The sequence below is a fragment of the Rhinolophus hipposideros genome, assembly GCF_964194185.1.
Source record: "Rhinolophus hipposideros genome assembly, chromosome: 2".
Classification (NCBI taxonomy): domain Eukaryota; kingdom Metazoa; phylum Chordata; class Mammalia; order Chiroptera; family Rhinolophidae; genus Rhinolophus; species Rhinolophus hipposideros.
The window spans coordinates 12,589,092-12,613,810 of record NC_138048.1 but is presented as its reverse complement, the minus strand read 5'-3'; the positions used below and the strand labels follow the sequence as shown (position 1 = coordinate 12,613,810).

The 24,719-nt window shown below is 33.9% G+C and overlaps 1 protein-coding gene across 1 annotated transcript in view; it reads right to left on the bottom strand.

Moving 5' to 3' along the window:
- Positions 1-826: 826 nt before the first annotated feature.
- LIPI (lipase I) overlaps positions 827-24,719 on the bottom strand; it is a gene marked incomplete at both ends in the record, with an annotated part of 43,237 nt that continues 19,344 nt past the window's right edge. Inside the window, 6 exons of the mRNA XM_081075437.1 lie at positions 827-857; positions 3,865-4,035; positions 7,621-7,732; positions 18,737-18,829; positions 20,423-20,590; positions 21,570-21,659. Coding sequence (XP_080931563.1) covers positions 827-857; positions 3,865-4,035; positions 7,621-7,732; positions 18,737-18,829; positions 20,423-20,590; positions 21,570-21,659 — 665 coding nt within the window. The remainder of the gene's footprint in view (positions 858-3,864; positions 4,036-7,620; positions 7,733-18,736; positions 18,830-20,422; positions 20,591-21,569; positions 21,660-24,719) is intronic.

Sequence of the window (24,719 nt, the reverse complement as noted above, 5' to 3'; positions counted from 1 at the left end):
GTTTTTAAAAGCAGCGTTAGTCCAACTTTCCTCAGGAAATCATACCTGGTCACCTCTACTGTGAATATCCCTTTCAGGCCCTAAATTTAAAGGCTCGGTTCTACTGGCAAAACCTGAAGAACTTATGTTGAGGTCTCTATCACAGTTTGCTGCAGAGCGATAGTTACAGATTGAGTGCTTACACAGTTTAATTTGGGCCATAAGCCATCCTATTTTTATAACTCACATTCCCAATAATTTGGCAGTGATCATTCTCATTAATTGCACATTATCTGTATAGACAGATCTAAATAGGAAAAGCAACTAGATGGTTATGACAATTATCTAGGTAATTAAACTTAAAGCAGACATTTCATCCAAGCATCTGTTAGCATCCCAAGCCAGCAGGAAATGGTAAGAGTTTTGCTAAACACCCACAAAATCTATTTTAGGTGTTTTTGGTTTTTTCCCCTTGAATAGAAAAAAAGTCCATCTAAATCTTATAAATTTAGTAAATTTTCATACTCTGTCCACTGTTTACATTCCACATAAAAATTAAAATTGCATGCATGCTTCCTTTTTGCTCTGCAGTATAACCCTATGACTTCACCCTATTTCTTACTTAACTAATGAATGAGTTGTATACAGCTCATATGTTTCTCTATGTAAAACATAATTTAGAAGATAATGAGTCAAACATAACAGTGGGCACATCTGTCTGCCTTTCCTTTCCCCTTATAACAAGTCACTTAAAAATGAGAAAGGCATAGAGAAAGCAATGGCTGGCTATCTATAAGCTCACCAGTACTGTGTATCAGGTATGAACACAAGTAGAGAGATGGGAGATTCACAAATGTTCCTCCTCCTTGATATTCATTCTATGAATATAAAACAACGAAATTGTTTAATGTGCAGATATGCATCGATAGTCAGTGTTCATGATAAGCAAACACTGGGAAAAAATCAAGTATCCAACAAAAAAAGAAAAATTAATTTGAATATTCTACCAAAGATGGAATATAATGGCAGCCATTACTTATAGTTAGAAAAATTGCTTATAATCAGACCCATGATGTTGCAGAGCTTCAAGTTCATTACATGCATCCTGTTTTCTCTGTGAACAGTGAGCCTTGAAGCTATTGCAATGAATACGCTGTGTGATTCTACACAGATTTAAATGATGAGAGGGGTATCTAGCTCCGGCACTTTCTCATATACACATAAGGTGGATTATCCTTGGTCCCTTTTACTGTCTACATAGATGGAACTAAATTTATCTTTCTCATCTTAAGCTTGAGTGTCGTTTCATGTATAAAGATTCTAGCTAAATTTCTGGTGTCTGGCTGGCCAAGACATATAAGAAGACTTATATGCTTCTTCTACAGTGTAGAGGAAACTTGTTTATCTTTCCAGTTATGATATATAGGGAGCAGACTTTATTCCTGGACAATATGAATCCTTTACATCTAAGTACCAGAACACAGGATGTAAAACTACAACTTCAAAATTTCTCTGCTCATACTCACCTTCCTTATTCTCCGAGAGGTATTAATAGGAGAGAATAGGGGAATATGATGGTGCGACACCCCTGGCCTCTTTAAAATCTAGCTTTTGGGGGCTACCAAAACACAGTTGACCCTTGAACAATGTGAGGATTAGGGGTGCAGACTGCCTCCCCTGCACAGTTGAAATGTGTGTATAGCTTTTGACTCCCCCAAAATTTAAATACTAATGGCCTACTGTTAACTTGAAGGAAGCCTTACTGATAATATAAACAGTCGATTGACACATATTTTGTAGATTATATGTATTATATACTATATTCTTACATCAAAGTAAGCTAGAGAAAATAAAATAATAGGAAAATCATAAAGAAGAGAAAATAAGTACATATTATGCATTTGTGACGTATCACAAATTTTTCAAATTGTTTTTCAAATTGTCACAGATCTCCAAATTTTTTCCCAATATATTTATTGAACAAATTATATATATAAGTGGACCCATGCAGTTCAAACCTCTAGTCCTCCAAACATGACCTTCTAACCTTCCTCACTCTCTCTCTCTGTCTGATATACTTTGGCAGGGAATGATGTTGGCTAATATTCTTAACTGCAAATATCCATATACTTTGGTATTTTTGTAAGTATTTCACTCAAAGGGAAAGTACAGTGAACTTATGCCTAGATTTTTTTTCCATTATAATGACATCTTACTTATTGACTTTTGAATAAATATTCTTATAGCAAAAGTTACAAAATAACTTACACTTCAAAGAATTTTCCCAATTCTCCTCCACTGATATAAATAAACCTCATCTAAATAAATTTTCTTCTTAGTTTTTATTTTTATTTTCCAAAAATTCTTATTGCTAAGTTCAACATTCACAGAAAAGCAATTGGGAAGTCAGGTATATAACTACCTGACATAAAGATGAAGTGGTGGCAACTAATTAAAGTTAATTAAATTAATTATAATTAAAGGAGAGAGATTTCTAGCAATCCACAAATCCATTGTTATGGGCACTCGGTTGATGCTACCTGTCAGAACAACTCACTATCCAAAATGACAGATGACCATCTCATTAAAGAGCTCTTAGTGGTTCATAGTGCTTCCACAGGAGTGTTTTTTGTGGAAGTATGAATTCTGCTATGGTGAACATGTACATCAATAGCAGGAGGACAAGAAGAGTGGGAAAACTTCTCCGGTTGCAAGGACATGAAACCAAGAAGAGCCCATTAAATGGGCTTAGAAAAATACTGCTAGAAGCTATCGTCTTTAAGAAATCGAGACCCACACAATGATGATGTCACGTGTTTTGGAATGGAGATATTTGTAACATAACTGACAGACCACGACTGGTGACTGTAGGGCCGGCCCAGTGTCTCAGGCGGTTGGAGCTCTGTGCTCCTAATGCCGAAGGCTGCCGATTCGATTCCCACATGAGCAAGTACCAGATGGCTCAGTTGGTTGGAGCGTGTCCTCTCAACCAAAAGGTTGACGGTTCTACTCCTAGACTCCCGCAAGGGATGGTGGGCTGTGCCCCCTGCAACTAGCAATGGCAACTGAACCTGGAGCTGAGCTGCGCTCTCCACAACTAAGATTGAAAGGACAACAACTTGACTTGGAAAAGTCCTGGAAGTACACACTGTTCCCCAGTAAAATGCTGTTCCCATAAATAAATAAATAAATAAATAAATAAATAAATAAATAAATAAATAAATAAATAAACAATGTTGTAAAGATTAAAAAAATAAATGAATAAAGACTGGTGACTGTAAAATTAAAGTGTAGAGTCAGACTCTTCCCACGCTGTAATGTATATATGCTAGAGCCGCACACCTGGCCAAGTATATTGTTGAAGTTGAATCTCCAGTGATCTGTAGAATCTTAGATACAGCAGATGAAAACGGACTTTTTTCTCTTCTTAAATAAAGGGTAATAAAGTTGGGCAAGATAAAAGATCATTAAAAGTCATGGTCATTTCTATCTTCTGCTACCATATATCTTATAGAGTTTTCAGCCACTGGACCTCATCTAAAAAAGGTCTCTCAACCCCTCTGGAAATATATATGTATGCATATATAAATTATTGATAAACTTCTAAAACAGACATTTGTCTTACTTTTTTCATTTTTGTTGTGTTTTATGAAATAATTCTGTGTGTGTGTTCCTTGCTTGGATAATGTGATTCCAAACGAATCTCATCCAAAACAAACAAACAAAAAAATGGCATTTTGTACCATTTAGATATTCTAATAAAATATAATTTAAAATAAACAATAAACAGATATTTGAGTACATGAATTCTTAAACCACTCCTTAGCAAACTATATTTTCGAGTTTAAGAGATAACAAATTGAAATCAAAATTTAGTTTTCTTACCTTTCTGGGTATGTAAGTGATTTTAACATGAAGCGCTTGATGTTGTATTTGCATGTGGAACATTGTCGATTTGAGCTCTGATACGCCAAACCAATGCTTGAAATATTTACATCATTTAAAAATTGAGCTAGAATCTTGACTTCTTTAAGTTTATGAAATGATTTGTTCTCCCTAAACAGAAAATTTTATATACTCAGCATATTAATAATTTGAAATATAATTTAATTCTAAAATGAAAAATCATATTAACAATGCAGGATAAAGAGACCAATCTTACAGGAAAAAAGGCCAAACAATAAATATTTGGTAAAGTATTTATTAAAATAAGTTAAACAGTAATTTACAACAAAATAAAATATCTTCATCCTCATACACCATATTTTGGGTATACTTTTTGGAGAAAAAGTGGACATCTTATCTTTTTGACTAGGTATCTGGATTGTTCTTTTGTCTAAAATTAGAGAAGTAATTTTATGCTTCTTTTTTTAGACCCTAAACAACAATCTCAATTCCTTGGATAGACAAGGTACTCTAATAATAATCCTTTGTTGTTCTGTGCCACTTTATCAAATATCTGTGAATTGAAGGAATAATTGTAAAAGCCCAAGATTCAAAAGAAAAAATAAAGGCAGTATTTAATACAAACAATTTCTTCAGAACTGCAATAAAGTTTTACATACTTGATCTCCAACGATCTCCACAACTCCTTTTACTAGGTACTATTAGTAGTACCATTTTACAGATGAGAAAACTGAGTTCCAGAGTATACAAGGGCCTTTCCAAAGCAAGTAAACGCAAAGCTATAATGCAAAGCCATAGCGATGCACATCACCACTCCACCCAATTCCTCATCCCCATGTGCCGGAAATGTGGGTCCCTGGAGCCTGCTGACTCCAAAGGAAACTGCAAGGATAATGAGGAGGAGAAGGAGGGGGGTTTGGGGAGAGGAAAGGGAGGGAAGAAGAGAAGAGGGGAGAAGAGAGTAGGGGAGGGGAAGGAAGGGAAGAAGAAAAGAGGGGAGGGGAGGGGAAAGATGAGGAGGCAAGGGGGTAAAAGGGAGGAAGAGAATTTTTAATAAATAATTTTCTCCTTTCAGGCAGTCTTGCTTAAGCAAAAGTGGCAACCACACATAGAACAGCTGACGAGCAGCCAGTGGGGCACCCAGCACCTGTCCATCTTATATTCGTCCTTGCACTAGGCCCCAGAAAGGTCCTTATCACTCCCCTCAGAGTTCACCCTCTGCTCCCTCCTAGCAGAGAACATAATGTCATGGTTCTATCTCTCATGTTTGTCCAAGAGCTTCTCTGCATTTCTCAGAGATACTTCAGACTCAACTTGTCCAGACAGTAACCTGTTGTCCTCCTCCACAAATTCACATCCACTCCAATGGTTTCAAATGCCAAGTGTATCTTGGTGACGGCCAGATCTCTGCCCCTCGCTGAGCCCTGTCTGCTGAGATCCAGACACATGTACCCACTGTTATTCACCATGTCTACTTGGGTATCTCAAGGATGCCTAAAGCTCAGTAGGTTCAAATCTAAATGATGTCTTCCTGAACACCTGCCTCTCACAAAAAAAACCCTAAAGTGTACACATTTCCTTACCATTTTCAATGGCACAGACCACCTGTGGCTCAAGCCAGACAACTGGAATCACTCTTGATATAATATCCTCTCTTTCAATCCCTACATCCAATCTGACATAAATTCCTACTGACTTTACCTATAAAATGTCTTGACTCTGCTTTGAATTTGTCCTCACATTACCATCTTTACTACAAACACTATCCCAGGCACCGCTGTTCCTTGCCCATTTTCTTACAAAGGCACCCTGTCTTCCTCCTCTAATCCACTGTGGTCAAATTGTTTTTCCAAACTAAAAATCCAATCCTGGCCCCAACAAGACTGACTCAACTAAAATACTTCAGTGGTTTTCATTGGCCCAGTGAATAAAATATAAATCCTGGAACATGTCCTGCAAATTCTAGTTCCTACAAAATCTAGGTGTTCTCTATCTTTCTCATCTCCTGCATTCTTTGCCTCTATTCTCAGGCATATTGCATTTCCTTCCGTTCCTGAAATGGACTGTGTTCCCTCCTACTTCAGGGTCTTTTCCTGTGTTGGCCTCTGTGCCTGGAATACAGCAAAGCAGATTAAATCCAGCTCATCATTTAGATCTCAACCAATATAAAGCATTCTTAAAGAAACTTTTAGTGACTGCCCCTAACTAATTCACAGCCTCAATTTTGTGTTTCCTTAGACACTATAATTTGCCTCAAGACATGGACAGATTTTATTTACATATTTTTATAACTATTTGATTACCTTTATATCCTTCATTAAGCTGTAAGCTTAAGGAGGGTGGGACCATGTCTGTTTTTCTCATCACAGTATCCTCAGCACTTAGCACAGTGTCTAGTACAATGTAGAGTCATTAAAAATTGTTTGAATAATGACAAACATCATTTTATTTGTATTATGTATTTTTAAAGTCTATCTGCTGCACTAGACAAATTATGTAAAGACAGAAATCTAATTTGTCCAGAATTTTGTCCTCGATTTCTAGTGCAGTTCCTCGCCTATAGAAGCCCTCAGAAACTTTTATTGCATGATTAAATCAGTTACTCTCCATGTATCTCCTAGCTCAGCAAACAGCATCATAGTTTAAATACTCATCAAGCGTAAAACTTGAGGGAACGCTAGATTGGTTTATTTCCTTCACTTCCGCATGTTTAACTAATCATAAAAACACATATATTCTAAATCCTAAAAATGAACTTCCACTTACTTGGTTCACGCCCCATCATCTATTTCAAATTAATTATTACAATAGCCACGTTTCTGATCTGCTTCCACTCTAATCTCCCCGTTACTCATCCATCTGGGGAATAGTTCCAACCTGAATATCCAATATGGATACTCCCTGTTTAAAATCCTACATTGGCACATGAATATATTTGGCATCATATTGTAATGTGTAAGTGATTTTTAATGACAGAGCAAAGTGATCACACTACAGCATTTATATAAAAATCAAGATGTAGGACACATTTGCAATAAGATCCTAATACTGCTAAATAAAAAAATAATATTAATATGTGTGTGTATGGGGCATGTACAAGATCTAGGAGAAAAAGGAGAAGGAATGGTTATAAACCAAATGATCGATGTAATTATCCCTAGATTATATAATTATAAACCATTTTCATTTTCTACTGTAATATGACACATTTTTTACAGTAAGCAAACATTCCCATTTTAATTTTGAAAAAGGAAATAAAAGATCACTTAAAAGTCTCTGAATTCCCTGGCATCTAACACAATTTAAATCCTGCAGCATGACTAAATTTATTAGCAAAGAATTATTAATAGAAACTTAATAAAGCCATTGGCCAGGCTTAGATAGACAGGTTTACCATCAGTATATGTTCTATATTTTATGTTCCTTTATGAAAAATGCATTGATTCAAGTATTTGAATGAAATGCATCACTATTCCATGATGTTCTGCATAGAACATAATGTTTGTAAAGAAAATCAAGATTTGTAATTTCTTTGCCTTCTGAACAAGTTTGAAACAACTGTTGTAGGACTGCAGTCTGTGGGCTATTACTGAAATCAGGTACTTTCCTATCTCCACGTCTTTGAAATCAGCCTGGATATAAAATTTATGCTACTTGGACTATCTTCCAAATCGGATGGTCAAGAAAACAAACATTTAATTTATGAAAGAAAAAATAAAACTGAATTATACTTACTCATAAAGCTTTGGCTCTTGAAGCACTCCAAGCTGGTTTAATAATGTAAATGTAATATGGCCATCCTTCATAGTACTATCCACAACAATTATACTGAGAACAAAGTAATAGGCTACAAAACAAAAATATAAAATGCAATTCACATTTAAAAAATTGTATTTTGGTACATATGCAGATATGGATGTATGTATATAATATGTAATCTAGGCAAATATTATATATGCAAATAATACTGAGAGACACTTATTTGATACATGGGTAATACATTTTACTGCTTATCAATTTTTAACTGGTCTTGAAAATGAGGAATGTCAAAATCTGCCAGGTAGTCATGGGTACAGTGAAGAGTTGGACAAATCATTAGTGAATACCAACGGTTCTGAAAACAAAAAAATTCAGCATTTAAGTCAATTAAACAATTTTTTAAATAGCACAGCAAAGGTAAATATAAGGTTCCTTAATTACCTGATTGATAGTCCTAGCTAAACTTGCTTAATAATATAATTCCAAATTTCACTGGCTGTTTAGGTATGACTATGAAATTAAATAATCCTTCATAGCGTGATCTCATAGTAGTTCTTATTCAAAACGCCTCTACTAAAAAATTGATAGAGTCTATCTTTAAGAGGCAAGCATGCTGAACTCATCCGTATAGTCAATGCCGTCTGGGTTATACAGAAAGGTCTGACTCTGTGAGCTTTTCCAAGTACTGTGCACCATCTCCAAGAAGATAATTTATATAAACAGAACGTGGAATGCATGAAATTGTCTTGTGAGAAATATATGTACTAAAAGTGTGCATGTTAGTTGTTAAATGTTGCTACTAAACAGTCATTGTAACTTTTTGCTTTTTGCCTAACACTTAGTACTACCTCAAATAAAGTAATGGATTTATGATTGAACCTCAACAATTTCTAACACAAAAGATATAACGAAATACTTATTTTGAAGGGACTGCCCAGCTTTATACAAAATACTTTGGTCTACCTCACCCAAAAGAGGTGAGCGTTCAGACTTATTCAGATGATTTCTGGCAGCATGACATATTGAAATGCTACAGAATAAGCCCTCCTCCTGCTACAAGCACACAAAAATTCTGGGTGTACAATCCATAAATTAAATACACAACCAAGCTCAGATGAAGAAGGGAAATTTCAGGAGGCAAAATGAACAGAAATTAAAGTCAAATATAAGGTTATAATAAGGACTGAAGTCCTGGAACCCCATGGGCCTTGAGAACTGGGTGTATCCTGGAGGCAGAGGCTTAAGTGTCAACTTCCCCGCTGGAACACAAGATATGATGCTAAATGATAGAGCTGAAATGAAAATCTCTGTACAGCACAGGGTCTGTAATCATGTGCTTTGGAAAATTCCTGCTATTGGTTGTGTGGGGGTCCTATATAGGAAATAAAAAGTATTCTCTGAGACTAAAACTCCATGTAACATGGAATTTAAACTTACACTTGTCACTTGGTGAAGGGCCCTCTCCCCCAATTTACATTAAAAATGCTCCTGGATTATGGTACATCAGTTCTAAAAAACAAAAAAAATCTAACTTGCTCTGATGGGAGAATTTTGAAGAAGAGCTTACTGCAATGAATTTTCTATATTAAAAGAATATATAAATATTTATTTTGAAATAATAATAATTTTTTCTTTACTTTTTAAGAGAGACTTGGACTGACAATTGAGAATAGAAAATGATAATAAACCATAAACAGATAGATAGATGATAGATAGATGATAGCTTGATTTAACCAGAAGAAAATTACAGATTATCTGTAGGGAACAATTAGATTGATAATAAATGAAAAAAATAATAATAAATGTATCTGAAAACAACAGAATGAATATCTTCAAAGTGCAAAGCGAAAATAACTCTCAATGTAGAATTCTACCCTGAACTAACTTTATATTCCAGAGTAAGGGAAAGATAAGGTTATTTTCAGAAAAACAAACAAACTGAGAGGGACTACTAGTGAAAAATCACTAAGGATATAGTTCAGCAAGATAGAAGTTAAACTCAGAAGGAAGAAGTGGGGGAGGACAGGGCAAGATAATAATACAGAAAATTGAAATTGGTAAACATAAGTGAGCATTTGATATAACGATAACATTCATAAAAAATACTGATTGTTAGATAAGAGTGAAATAAAATATTACAGAATGTAATATTGAAGATAGAAAAAAAGATTCAAAGGCTTTATGAGGCAAAATTGTTTGATAGAATCCAATAATATATTCTGTGAGACAAGCTGTATTTTTATGTGGAAAGCAAGAAAGAAGTAAGTCACCAGGACTATATCACAATCCTGAAACTTTAGACATCTAAAAAAAAAAAAAAATCGCAACCTCAGAATACATAATGCCAAAACCTAAATCACATGACTTCCTGCTAAAATAAAAGCTTTACATACAACTGAAATTCTAACGTAATAGACAATATGTCCAGGATGTCATTGAAAATTACCCATTATCCTAAGGACAAGGAAAAGTACACAACTTTTGCTAAGGAAAGTAAATCAACAGTTGCTAACACTGAGATAAATCAGATGCCAGGATTATCTGACAAGGATTGTAAAGGAGCCATGATAGAAATACTTCAAAGTCCGTTAGAGTCTCTTAAAGAAATATATATATATATATATATATATATATATATATACACATATATATGTAATACATCAGAAAAATAGAACCTATAAAAGAAAACAAAATGGAAACTACAAAAATGAATACTATAGTAACAGATACAAAATTCATTGGATATGCTCAGTAATAGAGAGGAGATGATAGAGGATAGGTAACTTTAGGACAGATGAATCTGTCCCTCACTGTACAATAGAGAAAAAATAGACTGAGAAAAAAAAAAAAAAAACAGAGACTCAGGGACCTGTGGAACTATAATAAAAGGTGTAATATCTGTGTTAGCAGAGTGTCTGAAGGAGAAAAGAGATGTGGGATTAAAAGAATATTCAAAAAATTGATAGCTGAAAACTTTCTAAATTTGGTGAAGGAAACAAACATACAGATTCAAGAAGCTGAGTCAGCCTGAAACAGGGTAAACCTAAAGAAATCCTCACCAAGACAGATCATAACTAAACTTCAGAAACCTAGAAATAAAAACATCTTGAAAGCTGCCAATGAGAAATGATATATTACCTATAGGAGAACATGAATTTGAGTCACAATAGATTCCTCATCTGTAGCCACCCAGGCCAAAAGGAATTAGCACATTTTTCAAGTGCTAAAAGAAAGAACTCAGCTCTGAATCTCATATCCAGCAAAACTGTCTTTTGAGAACAAAGGGGTAATAAAGACATTCTCAAAGAAAAACTGAAAGAATTTCTCATTAGCAGACCCAATCTTAAATATTATAAGAAGGAATTTCTTCAAACAGAAAGGAATTGATGACATAAATAATTTTGGAGATTAAGAAACAAAGAGGGAACAATGGGAAGACAAGATATATAGGTACATACAATAGATTATCCTTTTCCTCATGAATTTTATAAATTACATTTGATGATTGAAACAAAAATTATCACAATATCTGACACTCAATACAATGATATTTAAAAGTAGAGAATGTCAAAGGACTTAAATGGAAGTGAGGTTCCCACATTTCACTTGAAGTGGTAAAATGTTGATACCAGTAGACTGAAAAATCACAGATGCATATTGTAATTGTGGTAAACCTACCCAAATATGTCCATAACCTAATCTCTGTAACCTGTTAATAAGGTACCTTAAATGATAAAGGATAATAAAGATCTCAAATGGAAGTAAGGTTACTAATCAGCTGACCTTGAAATAGGAAATTTACCCTAAACTATCTAAGTGGGCCTAATGTAATCACAAGGAATGCAATCACAAGGCCTTGAAAACAGAAGAGGAAAACAGAAGAAGAGAGAAAAATAAATGTAAGGCAGAAGTGTCAAAGTGATTCAGTGTGAGGACTCAACCCACCATTATGGAAGATGAGGCCACAGCTACAAAAATGCATACTGCTTCTAGAAGCTCAAAAAAGTCAAGGAAACAGATTCTCCTCTGGGCCTCCAGAAAGGAATGCATTCCTGCTAACATCTTCATTTCTGCACAGTAGTACTTGTTTCAGTCTTCTGACCTACAGAACTGTAAGACAATAGATTTGTGTGTTTTAAGTCACTAAGTTTGTGGTAATTTTTTATGGCAGTGATAGAAAATGAATACAGATTTTGGTATGAAGAATGAGATGATGCTATACCCCTCCCCAAAAAAATGAGGAAGTGGCTTTGAAATTAGCAATGAGCAGAAGCTGTAAGAATTTTGAGGCACAGTAACAGAAAAACCGAGATTACCTTGAACTATATTAGTACAAATGTAGATGGGAAGAATTCTGCTAGTGAAGACTCAGAGTAGGTGAGGAGCATGTTTTTGTAAACTGGAGGAAAAGAATCCTTGCTGTATGGTTGCAGAAAGCTCAGCAGAATTATGTCCTGAAATTATGTGGAAAGTAGAAATCGTATATGAAAAAATTGGACTTTTAGCTGAGGGGATTTCCATGCAAAAGGTTGAAAGTGTGGCCATATTTCTTATTGGTGTTTATGATTAAATGTGAAATACATAAACTGAGATAAAAGTGTTAAACAAAACAAACACTACTCTGATGATTTGAAAAATCTTTATCCTATTAAGTTCACAAAAGATACTAAAACTAAGAGATTCACCAACAGGAAATTATGCTCTAGAGAAAAAGGTAGGAATGTGGATGGACAATGTTTTGCTTTAGAAACATAAAAAAAAAAAAAGTCAGAGTATTCAGTAACACAAAAGTCTCTTTGAAAAATTAAGTGTGTGACTCATAGATTCTCTCAGATGTCTCAGCAGAAGACAAAAATAGAGGTAGTATTTATGTTAAAAAGATATTTTGAGGAGCCTCTTGCCTAATGGAATGAATTTCCGTGACATAAATGAAGATTTAGAAGGTTTTTAAGAATGTTGCAGCAGCATAAATACTGCCAGCTTGGACTAAAAGGGATAGAGAGAGCACAAAACAAAAGAAGGTTGTGGGATCACCACAATTCTACAGACAAGAAACAGGCTAATAAAACTATTCAGCTGCAAGCATATGCTACGATTCATATAAAAAATAAAAAGTAAAAAAAGAAGAAGGATGACTCTGAGACCCTAGAATGTGGAGCTGTGAACTCAAGAGGCAGAACCTAAGGTGAATAGACCACAGGGGATTATTCCCAAACCTTGAAACCAAATAAAATTTGCCTCACTGGACTATAAAATTATTTGGTACCATTGACCCTACTACTGTTTCATTTTTTTCCCTTTTGAACTGGAATGTCCATAACTAGTATTATTTTCCATTCTCACCACTTTATTTTGGGATCAGATAACTTAATTCTTGAGTTTCACAGGCTCACAAATAGACACAAATTGTGCCCAAGGATGGATTCTGTCTACAGCCTCAACCAAATCTGATTTATATTTAGAATTAAATGATATAATTTGGAACTTTTATCTGATGAGGTTAGATGAGATTTTTTACTTTGAGTTGATAATGTTGGAGGCCAACCAACAAAATCTTATTGATATAAATAGAACACTCCACCTAACAAAAGCAGAAACCACATTATTTTACATGCCTATGAAGCATTCACCCAGATAGAGATATTCTGGGCTATGAAAAAAAAAAAAAAAAAGGAAGAAGAAGAAAGGAAGAAAGAAATTCACCAATATTTAAAAATTGAAATTATACAGTTTGTTCTCTATCCATAATGATCCCAAATGAGAAATTAATAACAGGAAAATCACTAAACATTTGGAATTAAACAACATGCTTATCAAGAACCCAAGGCCAAAGAAGTCTCAAAAAGAAATACATGGAATTAAATGAAAATGAAAATACAATGTATCATAACATGTGGAATACAGCTAAAGCAGTGCAGAGAGATAAATTCATAGGATTAGACATGAAGAAATATCTTGTAATAAACAATAGAACAGAAATCAATGAAATTTAATTCAAGAAAACAATAGAAAATTAATTAAACAAAAAGATGGTTCTTGGAAAAAAAGTAATAGAATTGATAAACTTCTAGCAATGTAGACAAAAATAAAAAGAGAGAAGACACAAGTCACCACTATCACCAATGAAATAGATGTTACTACAGATCTTGTAGTCCTTAAAAAAATAATAAGGAAACAGTACAAACAACTTTATGCTCATAAATTCTATGCCTCAGAAGTAATGGACAATTTCTTAAAAACCATAATCTACAAAAACTCAACCAAGATGTAATTGATAATCAGAGTAGCCCTATATCCATTAAAGGAATTAGATTTGTAATTCAAAATCTCCCCAAAAAGAAAACTTGAGGCCCAAATGGTTGCACTAGAAAATTTTACTAAATATTTAAAAAGAATTGACACCAATTTTGCACAATATATTCCAGAAAATAATAGAAGAGAAAACACTTACCAACTCATTTTACGAGGTTGTGTTATTCTTATATGAAGACAATATTACTCTCATGAGCTTAGACACAAAGTCTTCAACAAACTATTCACAAGCCAAATCCAACAATGTATAAAAAGAATATTCACTATAACCAAATGGGATTTATTACAGGAACACAAGACTGGATCACATTCTAAAATCAATGTAATCTTATATTTCAACAAATTAAAGAAAAAAATCATGAGTATATCACATTGCAAAAAAAGCATTTGACAAAATCCAACATGCATTTATGAGAAAAATTCTTATCAAGTTAGGAACAGAAAGGAATTACTTTTACTTTATAAAGATCGCCTACAAAAAAATGTACAGGTAACATCATACTTAACGGTGAAAGACTGAATGCTCTCCCTCTAAGATTAGGAAAAAGGCAAGATGTCTGCTCTCATCATTCTTATTCAACACAGTACAAGGAGCTTCAGCCACTGAAATATGTCAGTAAAAAATAAATAAAAGATATACAGATTAGAAAGTAAGGAAATAAAAGTTTCTCCACGACATGGCTGTTACACAGAAAATTCCAAGAAATCTATTTTAAAATGTCAAGACATAATAAGCAAATTCAGCAAGATCTCAGGAAACAAGTTCAATACAAAAGTTTTGGTCCCATTTCTTTATAGTAACAATGAACATGGAGATAGCAAACATTTTTAGGTATAGAACAGAAATTTGTAGGTATACATAACAGAAGAAGCTCAGGATCTATATTGCTGAAAATTATAAAATGCTGATGAAAGAAATCAAAGATTCAAAGTGAATAGAAAGACATAACATGTTCATGAATCAGAAGACTCAACATGGTAAAAATGTCAGTTTTTTCCAAGTTGATCCATAGGTTTAATACAATTCCTATGAAAATCCCAATCAAGTTTTTGTAGACATAGACAATCTTATTTTAACTGTATATTGAAAGGAACATTCCCTAAATATCAAAATAGTCATGACAAAGAAGAATAAGAAATAATCACTCTACATGATATTACGACTTACTACATAGCTATAGTATTTAATACTGCATAGCATTGGAAAAAGGATAAACACATAAATCAATGAAACAAAATAGACAACAAAATATAGACCCAATAGAAATAGACCTAAACAAATATGCTTATATTATTTTTTTATAAAGGTGCGAAAGCATTTCAATAAAGTAAGGATAGCCTTTCCAACAAATGGAGAAAATGGGAATCCACAGGCATAAAAGTGAACCTCAACCTAAATCTCACATATTATTCCAAAATTTGTAAAAAATGGATTATAGACTTAAATGACACATAATACTATAAAAATTTTAGAAAAAGATGTAGGAGAAAATCTTCAGGACTTAGGGATCAGCAAAGAGTTCTTAGACACCAAAATTATGTTTCATTAAAGGGAAAAAATGATAAATTAGACCTCATCAAGAATGAATACTTTTCCCCTTACAAAAGCCCTGTGAAGAAGATGAAAAAACAGTAAAGTTACAGGCTGGAGAAAATATTTGCAAACCACATACCCAACAAGAACTACTACCAAAAATAATAAAAATCATCAAAACTCAACAGTTAAAAAAAAGTCCAATTGTAGAAATACATTGGAGATGGAAGGAGAACTGACTCTGAGTGGTGAACACACAATGTGATTTATAGAGGATGTAATACAGAATTGTATACCTGAAATTCATGTAACTTTACTAACAATTCTCACCCCAATAAACTTTAATTAAAAAAAGAAGTCCAAATGTAAAATGGGCAAAAGACACAAATACACATTTCATCAAAAAGAATATACGGAAAATATATTCAATACATAAGCTGTCATGGCAACAAACATGAAAAACTTCAGTAAGGTATCACCACATGTTTATCAGAATGGATAAAAATTTTTAAATAATGATACCCCCAAATGCTAGTAAGAAATCACAGAAATTGGATCACTCATACTTTGCTGAGAGAAATATAAAATGCTACTGCCACTCTGCAAAACACTCTGTCAACTTCTTACAAGGCTAACTGTGCAATTAGCTCTGACCCAGCAATTGAATTCCTGGACCTTTACAATGGATGAATGAAAACTTAAATTCACACAAAAACTTGTACACAAATTTTCATAGCAGTTATATTCAAAATAGCCCAAAACTAAAAACATCCTAATGTTCTTCAACAGATGAATGATTAAACAGACTGTAGTACATACTACTCAGCAATAAAAAAGAATGAATGATTGATACATGCTATACTATGGATGAACCTCCAGAGTATTACACTGGAAAAAAGTCCAATTAAAAGGTCATGTGCTGAATTTTCCCTTTATGTAACATTTTCAAAATGAAATTTTAGGAATCTATTAATGGATGCCAGGGGTGAGAAACAGCAGGATGGGAGGAGGCAGGAGGGTGATATATGTCTTTATAAAAGTGTCACAAGGGATACTTGTGGTGATGAAACTGTTCAGTGGTGATAAGATACATAGCCCTGTATGTGTGATTAAGTTGTACAGATCTACACACACACACACACATACACACACACACATACACACACACAAACACACACACACACACAGAGGGGTCTGTGGGGGAAATATGAACAAGATGGGAGGATTCTATCAATGTCAATATCGTGGTAGCGATATTATATTCTATAGTGTGGTGAAATTTTACCATTGAGGAAAACTGGATAAAGTGTACACAGGATCGCTCTGTATTATTTCTTATATCTGTTTGTGAATCTAAATTTACTCAATAAAATTTTTTATTTGAAAAATGGACAGGCCAAAAAACCATCGACAAAACAAAGGCAACCAACCAAATAGGAGAAGATATTTGCAAATAATTCCTCTGATAAAGGGCTAATATCCAAAATATATAAGGAACTTATACAACTCAACAAGAAAAAGACAAACAATCCAATTGAAAAATGGGCAGAGGACCTGAACAGACACTTCTCCCTACAAGACATACAAACTGCCAATAGATATATGAAAAAATGCTCAACTTCACTAGCTATTAGTTATGCTCAACTTCACTAGCTAATAACTATTAGCTATTAGGGAAATGCAAATCAAAACCACAATGAAATATCACCTCACACTGGTTAGAATGTCTGCCATCAAGACAAATAGTAACAAGTGTTGGAGAGGCTGTAGAGAAAAAGGAATCCTCATACACTGTTGGTGGGAATGTAAATTGGTACAGCCGCTATGGAAAACAACATGGAGGTTCCTCACAAATTTAAGAAAAGAATTACCATATGACCCAGCCATCCCTTTCCTGGGTATCTACCCAAAAAATCTGAAAATATTTATCCGTAAAGATACATGTGTTCTGATGTTCATTGCAGCTTTATTTATGGTGGCCAAGACATGGAAACAACCAAAGTATCCTTGGATAGATGATTGGATAAAGAAGACGTGGTATATATACACAATGAAATACTACTCTGCCATAGATAAGATGAAATACTGCCATTTGCAACAACATGCATGGATCTTGAGATTATTATGCTAAGCGAAATAAATCAGACAGAAAAAATCAAGAACCATATGACTTCACTCATATGTGGGATGTAAAACTGAAAGCAACAAAGGAACACGACAAACAAATAATGAAGCAAAAACTCATAGACCCAGGTAACAGTTTAGTGGTTACCAGAGGGTAAGGACAGAGGGGGGATGGTAGAAGAGGGTAAAAAGGGTCAGATATATGGTATGGAAATAGAACTGACTGTGGGTTGTGAGCACACAATGATATATAAATGATGTATTATAGAATTGTACATTTGAAACCTATGTGATTTTACTAACCATTGTCACCCCAATAAATTTAATTAAAAAATAATAACAATAAATTAAGTTGACGGGCCCAATTCTGTATAATCAAACACATCACTAATGCTTAAAGAATTATAATATCTTAAAATTGACAGCAACTGTAACTGCAAAACCCTGACCATAACTGAGCTAAACATATTTTTAAATATGATAATCTATTTTAAATATTTATACACCAGTAACCAAGGTCAATGGCAGTGACTGGAAACTTTTCTCAGAAGATTCTTCATATAATAGGATTTACTTTTATTTATAAACCACTTCTAGATTTGCATCTCTAAACAAAATAATTTTGCTTTCTTTTCTAGCCCCTCATAAATCTTGTTATTTAATTTATTTCTAAAAGATTCTCTCTTGTTCTTCAAATTTTTCCTCTTGTCTAACTCTAAATATCTTGGGAAGATTATTATGTACTTACACTTTTTTTTAAATTTATATATGTAGTCTCAGTTCCCAAAAGGGTGGCAAATAGTGTCGATAGATATCTTAAACTCTGTAACCTGTTATATGCTAACATAACTCTAAGGGTAGGAAAGATAATCATACAAATTTTGGGGAAAAATAAACAAGGACCTTGATTGTTTCTTTGGGAAAAATATCACCCAAAGCAAATGTTCATTTTATCTAAAAAAACCAAGTCCTAACCTGAATTTGTACAATTGGCTCTGACAAGTTTTAAAATTCCTTGAAAGTGCATGACGGAATTTGAGTGGGTAGGAAGAACATTTTGAATAAAATATAAATTAGTATTAGAACTAATCATCTGTTCATTTGACAAAAATGTTAACTTACTACAGAATGGATTTTTGCCAGCAGTATCCAAAAACACAGTGATCCTAAGAGATCTTTCTTTTAAAACATCTTTCCACTGCTCAGCCTGAAAACCTGGGATTTGAGAAATAGAACATTAGAAATTGGATTTCCATCAAATAGCTTACAAAAATTTGAAATTACTAAAGGAAATAAAGCATCAATGAATAATAATAATATTATTTTTGTATTAATGGGATTTTTATAACAAAATATTTTTCAAATAATTTCACATTTTATTTATTTTAATTACAATAATAACTCAAGCTGAAGATGCACAAACAAATCTACTCCCTCGACAGATATCTTATCAGAGCCTAGCATATTCTCTATGGCTATTATCCACTTGTCGAAATGTTTACCATTGTATTACAAATTCAGAATTTTACCTGTAACTCTTTTTAGTAAACTCAGCAGACTAAATTGATTATGTAAAACTTGAATACAAATTTAGCTCCATAACTACAGCCCCAATTCTTCTATGCATAATCATATAGATATGATATACAAATACATACATTATACATATTACATATATAGCATAGATAGCATCCATATACACTGCATATTATTAATATATGTATATATTTCAGATACATACATTTAATGTACATATCGAATATGTATTATATACACACGTATATATTTAAGACGCTTCCCACTTCCTGTATTTGTCTGTTCCCACGTTTCTACCTCCAAATTTGAGATCTGAATGTAGTAGACAGAAACACTGCTTGACAGACTTCAGAGGTTTAACACGAGTTCCCACTTGTGCCCTTAAGCAATCCATATGTTCATACTAGGTCACAATTTTCTTATTTGTATGGAAAAGTGATGGGACCAGAAAAGCAATCACAAACATATGGTCTGAAAAAAACGAATACCGCAAAATGTCTTGTGGACTGACGGGGTCTACGGGAAAATAAGTCTGGTGAAGCCTGCATATTTCCTGCCTCTTCTAGCGATTCTCTGTGTACATTAGCATAAACCTCCTGCTGAAGAACACTGCAGGAGGCTGTGTAATTCATTCAGCATTTGTAATTGCTTCCCATTTCACGGAGCCCCTTCGGCTTTGGAAACATTTCTGGCAAATCCTGTCAAGATACTGATCAGATGTTTACATGCTTTGAGTCTGGTATTCTCTTTAGGAAACCATTAACAAACAGCCTCTGAGATTCTTTCCAGCTCTAACATTTTATTTTTATGTGGAATCTTTTTTCTCTAAATTCCTCACTGGCGGGCTTTAGTTATCAGAGGTTGTAATACTTAACTGCTCTGACCAAGCTTTATCAATTTGGAAGGTGTGAACATAGAGTCATGTCCACTTGCTAATAGCCAATGAAAAGCTATCCATTCATACTTCATCACTTGCTCCTAACATTTCCTATTAAAACAACAACAACAAAAAAAAAAGAAAAAAGAAAAAACCTCTCAGTGCCACGAAGAATGCACAAGTCTCTTTCTTTAGTGCAAATATAGATGAATTATAAATAGACAGTGAGATCCTTTTTGAACATCAAAAACAAGCATCATCATGAAGCTACCAAATTTGCCTACAAAATGTTAACATATTCACAAATAAATGAAAACTTCCAACAAAAAATACTAAGACAATTCTGTTATTCATTTTCCACAAAGAATCACAGTAATTATAACAATCTCTCTTACCTAGCCTTGGACATGATTTTTTCTTAAAGTTGTCACAATCCACACATAAACCAGTCTCGTAAGCGTCATATGAATGACAAGGAAATGAAATAAAATTGCAGTTTGTTTCCAAAGTTGCCATGAACAAGTAAACTGCTCTCTGGTGGTCACACTTAACAAATTGTATTCCTTAGGTGTTAAAAATCAAGTAAAAGAATTGTAGATGTATTAAACCAAGTTCAAGTAAATTAGAGAAAAATTAAAAATTAAGTTGTACTCGATACTGTGTTTTATGAATATTGAAGTGTTGACTCCAACACACAGTGTTATCTCAAGCAACTAAACAAATAATACCATTGAAAATTTAAATTTAGTATATCTTTCACATGAGATTTATAAAACAATTTTCTAAAGTAATAATTAACACAGTAAAAATGTTCAGTTTCAATAATTTAACAAATTCTACAAACACAGTGCTACCATACTTTATAACTAGTGTATTCATTTCTCCCTTCTAACCCATCTCACTTAACACTTCTACTCGATGTCAGAGATGACTTATGAAACCGGGTGACATTAAAACTTTATCACATCCCTTTCCTCCTGAGCTTCTTATACCTGTATCCCTTTCACCAAACTTCTCCAGCTGCAATAGCATTTAGCAGTGTGTTACTTAACAAGCTGCCGCTGTAGAACTCAGAACATTTCTCACTGACGCTCTGAAGTGAGCCAAATTCCATACCTGGAGCAGTTGCTGAGCTATTTATATACAAAACAACCAAGTAGTGCAAGAGTTAACAAACGTATGCTGGTACAGTACTGTGGTGATGATAAAGATTAAATCCTGAGACCAAACTTGTGTGATACGATCCTCAGCTGTATGTGCCTCCTCAATGACTTATAATGTCTCCTAATGTTTAAAATTATAAACTAAAACTGCTGAAACTATAAAGTAATCGGTCTCATCCCATGACCAAATGGGATGTTTACTAGTAACCTTTATGAACTGAGAAGGATCAAATTAAACCGTTTTTCACTAATAACTCTCAGGAATTATGGGCACTGGTGATCAAAATCTTGCCCACAGATTAAGAGGGAAAAAGTACGTTGATTTATTTTTATCGTTTTTGAAGCATACGTAATTCATTCGAAAATACTATTGGTGTACCTGAAAATATTGATTTAGGACAGCCAGGTTGCTCTACTCCTCCATTTGGATAAAAATCCACATGTCCCACAGGTTCTTTAATGCCTAAACCTGAGAAGAAAAATCCACAGGTTCTTTAATGCCTAAACCTGAGGTGAAAACCACCCAAGAATCACAAAGTGCATATAATCAGGTCAGCAACACTTGTATAAAACAAAATCTCCTATAAAATCCATTGAAAGTGACTCTTTTAAAAGTTGAATTGAAAATAAATGCAATTGTTAAGAAGATGAGTTTCTCTGCTTCTAATTCCTCAAATTAATTCCCCATGAAAATTATGTTTCATTACTTTAACAAATTTACCAGTCACTAGTATACTATGGGCCTATCAAAATTCTGTGTGCTATGAATATATAAGTGAAAAAGAAAAGAACAGCAAAAATCCTTATTGTAGTAGAATTATAGTCCACTGGAAGGAAGACATAACAAGTGAAAATACAGTATGTCAGATAAGTGCTATAGGAAAAATTAAATAGAATAAGAGAACAATGAGGGTAGTGAGGGTAGTCGGTCACAATTCTAAGTAATTTAGTTAAAGAATTTCTCAGTGAGGAGGTGAGAGTTAAATAAAGGCGTGAATGAGGCCGTGAGCCAAGGAGGTACTGTGTGAACATGCCCCAGGGAAGCTAGAGTATAGTGTGTAAGAGGGAGCACTGGAGGAAATAAAGCCACGTCATGTAGGAGCTTTTAGGCAAGATTCTGGATAGTAATGCCTAGAACTTAGTGCTAGATTCACAAATTGGAAAACAATCTAAATATGCTGCTTCATCTGAAACAAGCTGGGTCAGAGTGACATGAAATATGTAGCTACATGTGATTTAAGGGCTTCTGTAGATCTGTAGATCTTTGGGGCACTGGGAAAGGTGCAAATTCTGGGTCCATTACCAATATGGGGTCTACAATCCAGGTGGCCATCCATAGGAATGAAAGAAGGTAGCAAGTTCAAAATATTCAGGATTGTGATTAGATATAAAATCTCGTTGCCAAGTAAGACTGCACTGCCTTGCCTTGAGGCACAAGAAATTTCCTACAACAATGAACTCTTAAAGAGTTTAGTAATAGGTGTAGCATAACAAAGATAAATATTTGGATCTGAGAGTAAGGATTAAGATGTAACAACTTTATTTAATTCTAGTATGCAGCAGAAACAGTTAACAGATAGTGAGGTGTTCCCAGGGCATGAAAACACGGGGCGTGTGCATTATGAGGGCGGGGATTCAGCTAACAAGGAAAGCCGGAAGACAACTTAGATGACTTCATTAGAACCCCCTAGAATTCAGCAAAGCATGTATGTAATTTGATTGTGACCGTGGTGAGGGTATGGTAACCAATCACTCTGTATATTCAATCAGTCACTTAGTTTGTGGAATTTAAGCAAGGAGAAACAGTCTCCGAAATATGACCGAAAAAAAAGTCCAATGATTTTGGAAATCTTTCAAATGTCCTCACACCTGAACTCAATACGAAATTCCAAGACTAAGGGTTCTAAGATTGGAGCCATCATTTTCTCTAATCTGCCACTGAATTAGAATCAAACCAAGAAGACTGCTCAAGAATCAAGGAGAAGCAGAAAACATTTGTTATTAATTTACAAGCAGCCTTTGATTCAGACATGTCATTTCTCTTTTTTCAGATGGAGAGGGCAGGGTAGCTTGGTCTGCTTAGGTCATTTATTCCCTTGGTTTCAAGAAGGGTGGGTAGAGCAGATATGGCTCTTTAATTTTCTTTTTATTGTAAGATATAATGCATACATACCAGAAAAAGACATAAAACATGATGCTAACAATTGATTATTTTTTACAAAGCAAATAGCCACTTTGCTATCACACTCGTGTCAAGAAATAGCACCTTAGAAGCCCCTAGTGTGCCCTTATCGGATCACCAGCTTCTCTCTTTTCTCTAATAAATAAATAAATAAATAAATAAATAAATAATCTTTTCTTTTAAATAAAATCATTTATTTTGCTCTTCTTTACCTTCTAAGGTTGTATCCCAAAATATTATAGCTTAGATTTTCCCTTTTTGAAAATATATATAAATTAACTCATATTTCATGTATGCTTTTGTGTCTGGCTTCTTTAGATTAGTATGGTGGTGATATTAATCTATATTGTTAGGTGAGTATTCAGTGTCAAAATTCTCTGTTCCTCATTTGAGATAGTCATAAAAAGATCAATCAATGTGCCAACTATGTGGCATGTAGTAGCAAATTAGATCTGATAGGCTGAGTCATCCAAAGATGTTGAGAGTACAGTTGACCCACCATATCCATGGTTTCCACATCCACAGATTCAACTAACAATAAATCAAAAATATTTGAAAAAACAAAAATGTTACTCTGTTACCAACATGTACTTTGGTGTAAGGCCTATGATGATTGCATCTATACTGAACGTGTACAGACTTTATTTCTTGTCATTATTCCCTAAACAATATAGTATCACAACTATTTGCATAGGATTTACATTGTATTAAGTATTATAGGTGATATAGAGGTTATTTAAAGTATACAAGAGGGTGTGTGTAGGTTATATGCAAAACACTACATTCTTTTATATAAGGTACGTGAAGTTTCGTATCTGTGGGGATCCTAGAACCAATGCCCCATAAATACCAAGAGATGTCTATATAAGACAATCCAAAGGAGTTTATTAGGAAAAGTAAAAAATGTGAACAAAAATAATAAAAAGTATGAAGAACTAATTCAAAAGACCATAGGCAGAACTGATATTGGGATTTCAGAAAGAAGAGTTCAGACAAAGAGCTGCAGTGTAATTGAGCAGTAGGTGTCCCGTGTGTGGAAATGTTAAGCTGATATAAAGGACTAGAGACAAAGAAGACTTGAGAGTTTAGGGTTATCACACTAGAACTATAAAACTTTGGGCACTGATTCCCTGTAAGATGAAAGTAAACCTAGATTCCAAAGAAGGAGCAGAATTGTTCCTATTATAGGCTCAGCCGATTGGCACATAGATACAGAAGTTGAAATTTTTTATGGCATTTATGGTCTTTATATTTCTCACAAAATCACTGGTATGGGTCGTCACAAGGTAAATTCAGAGGAATATGGGAACAAATAAATTACCTGGACCAAAGAAAAAAGAAACCTGA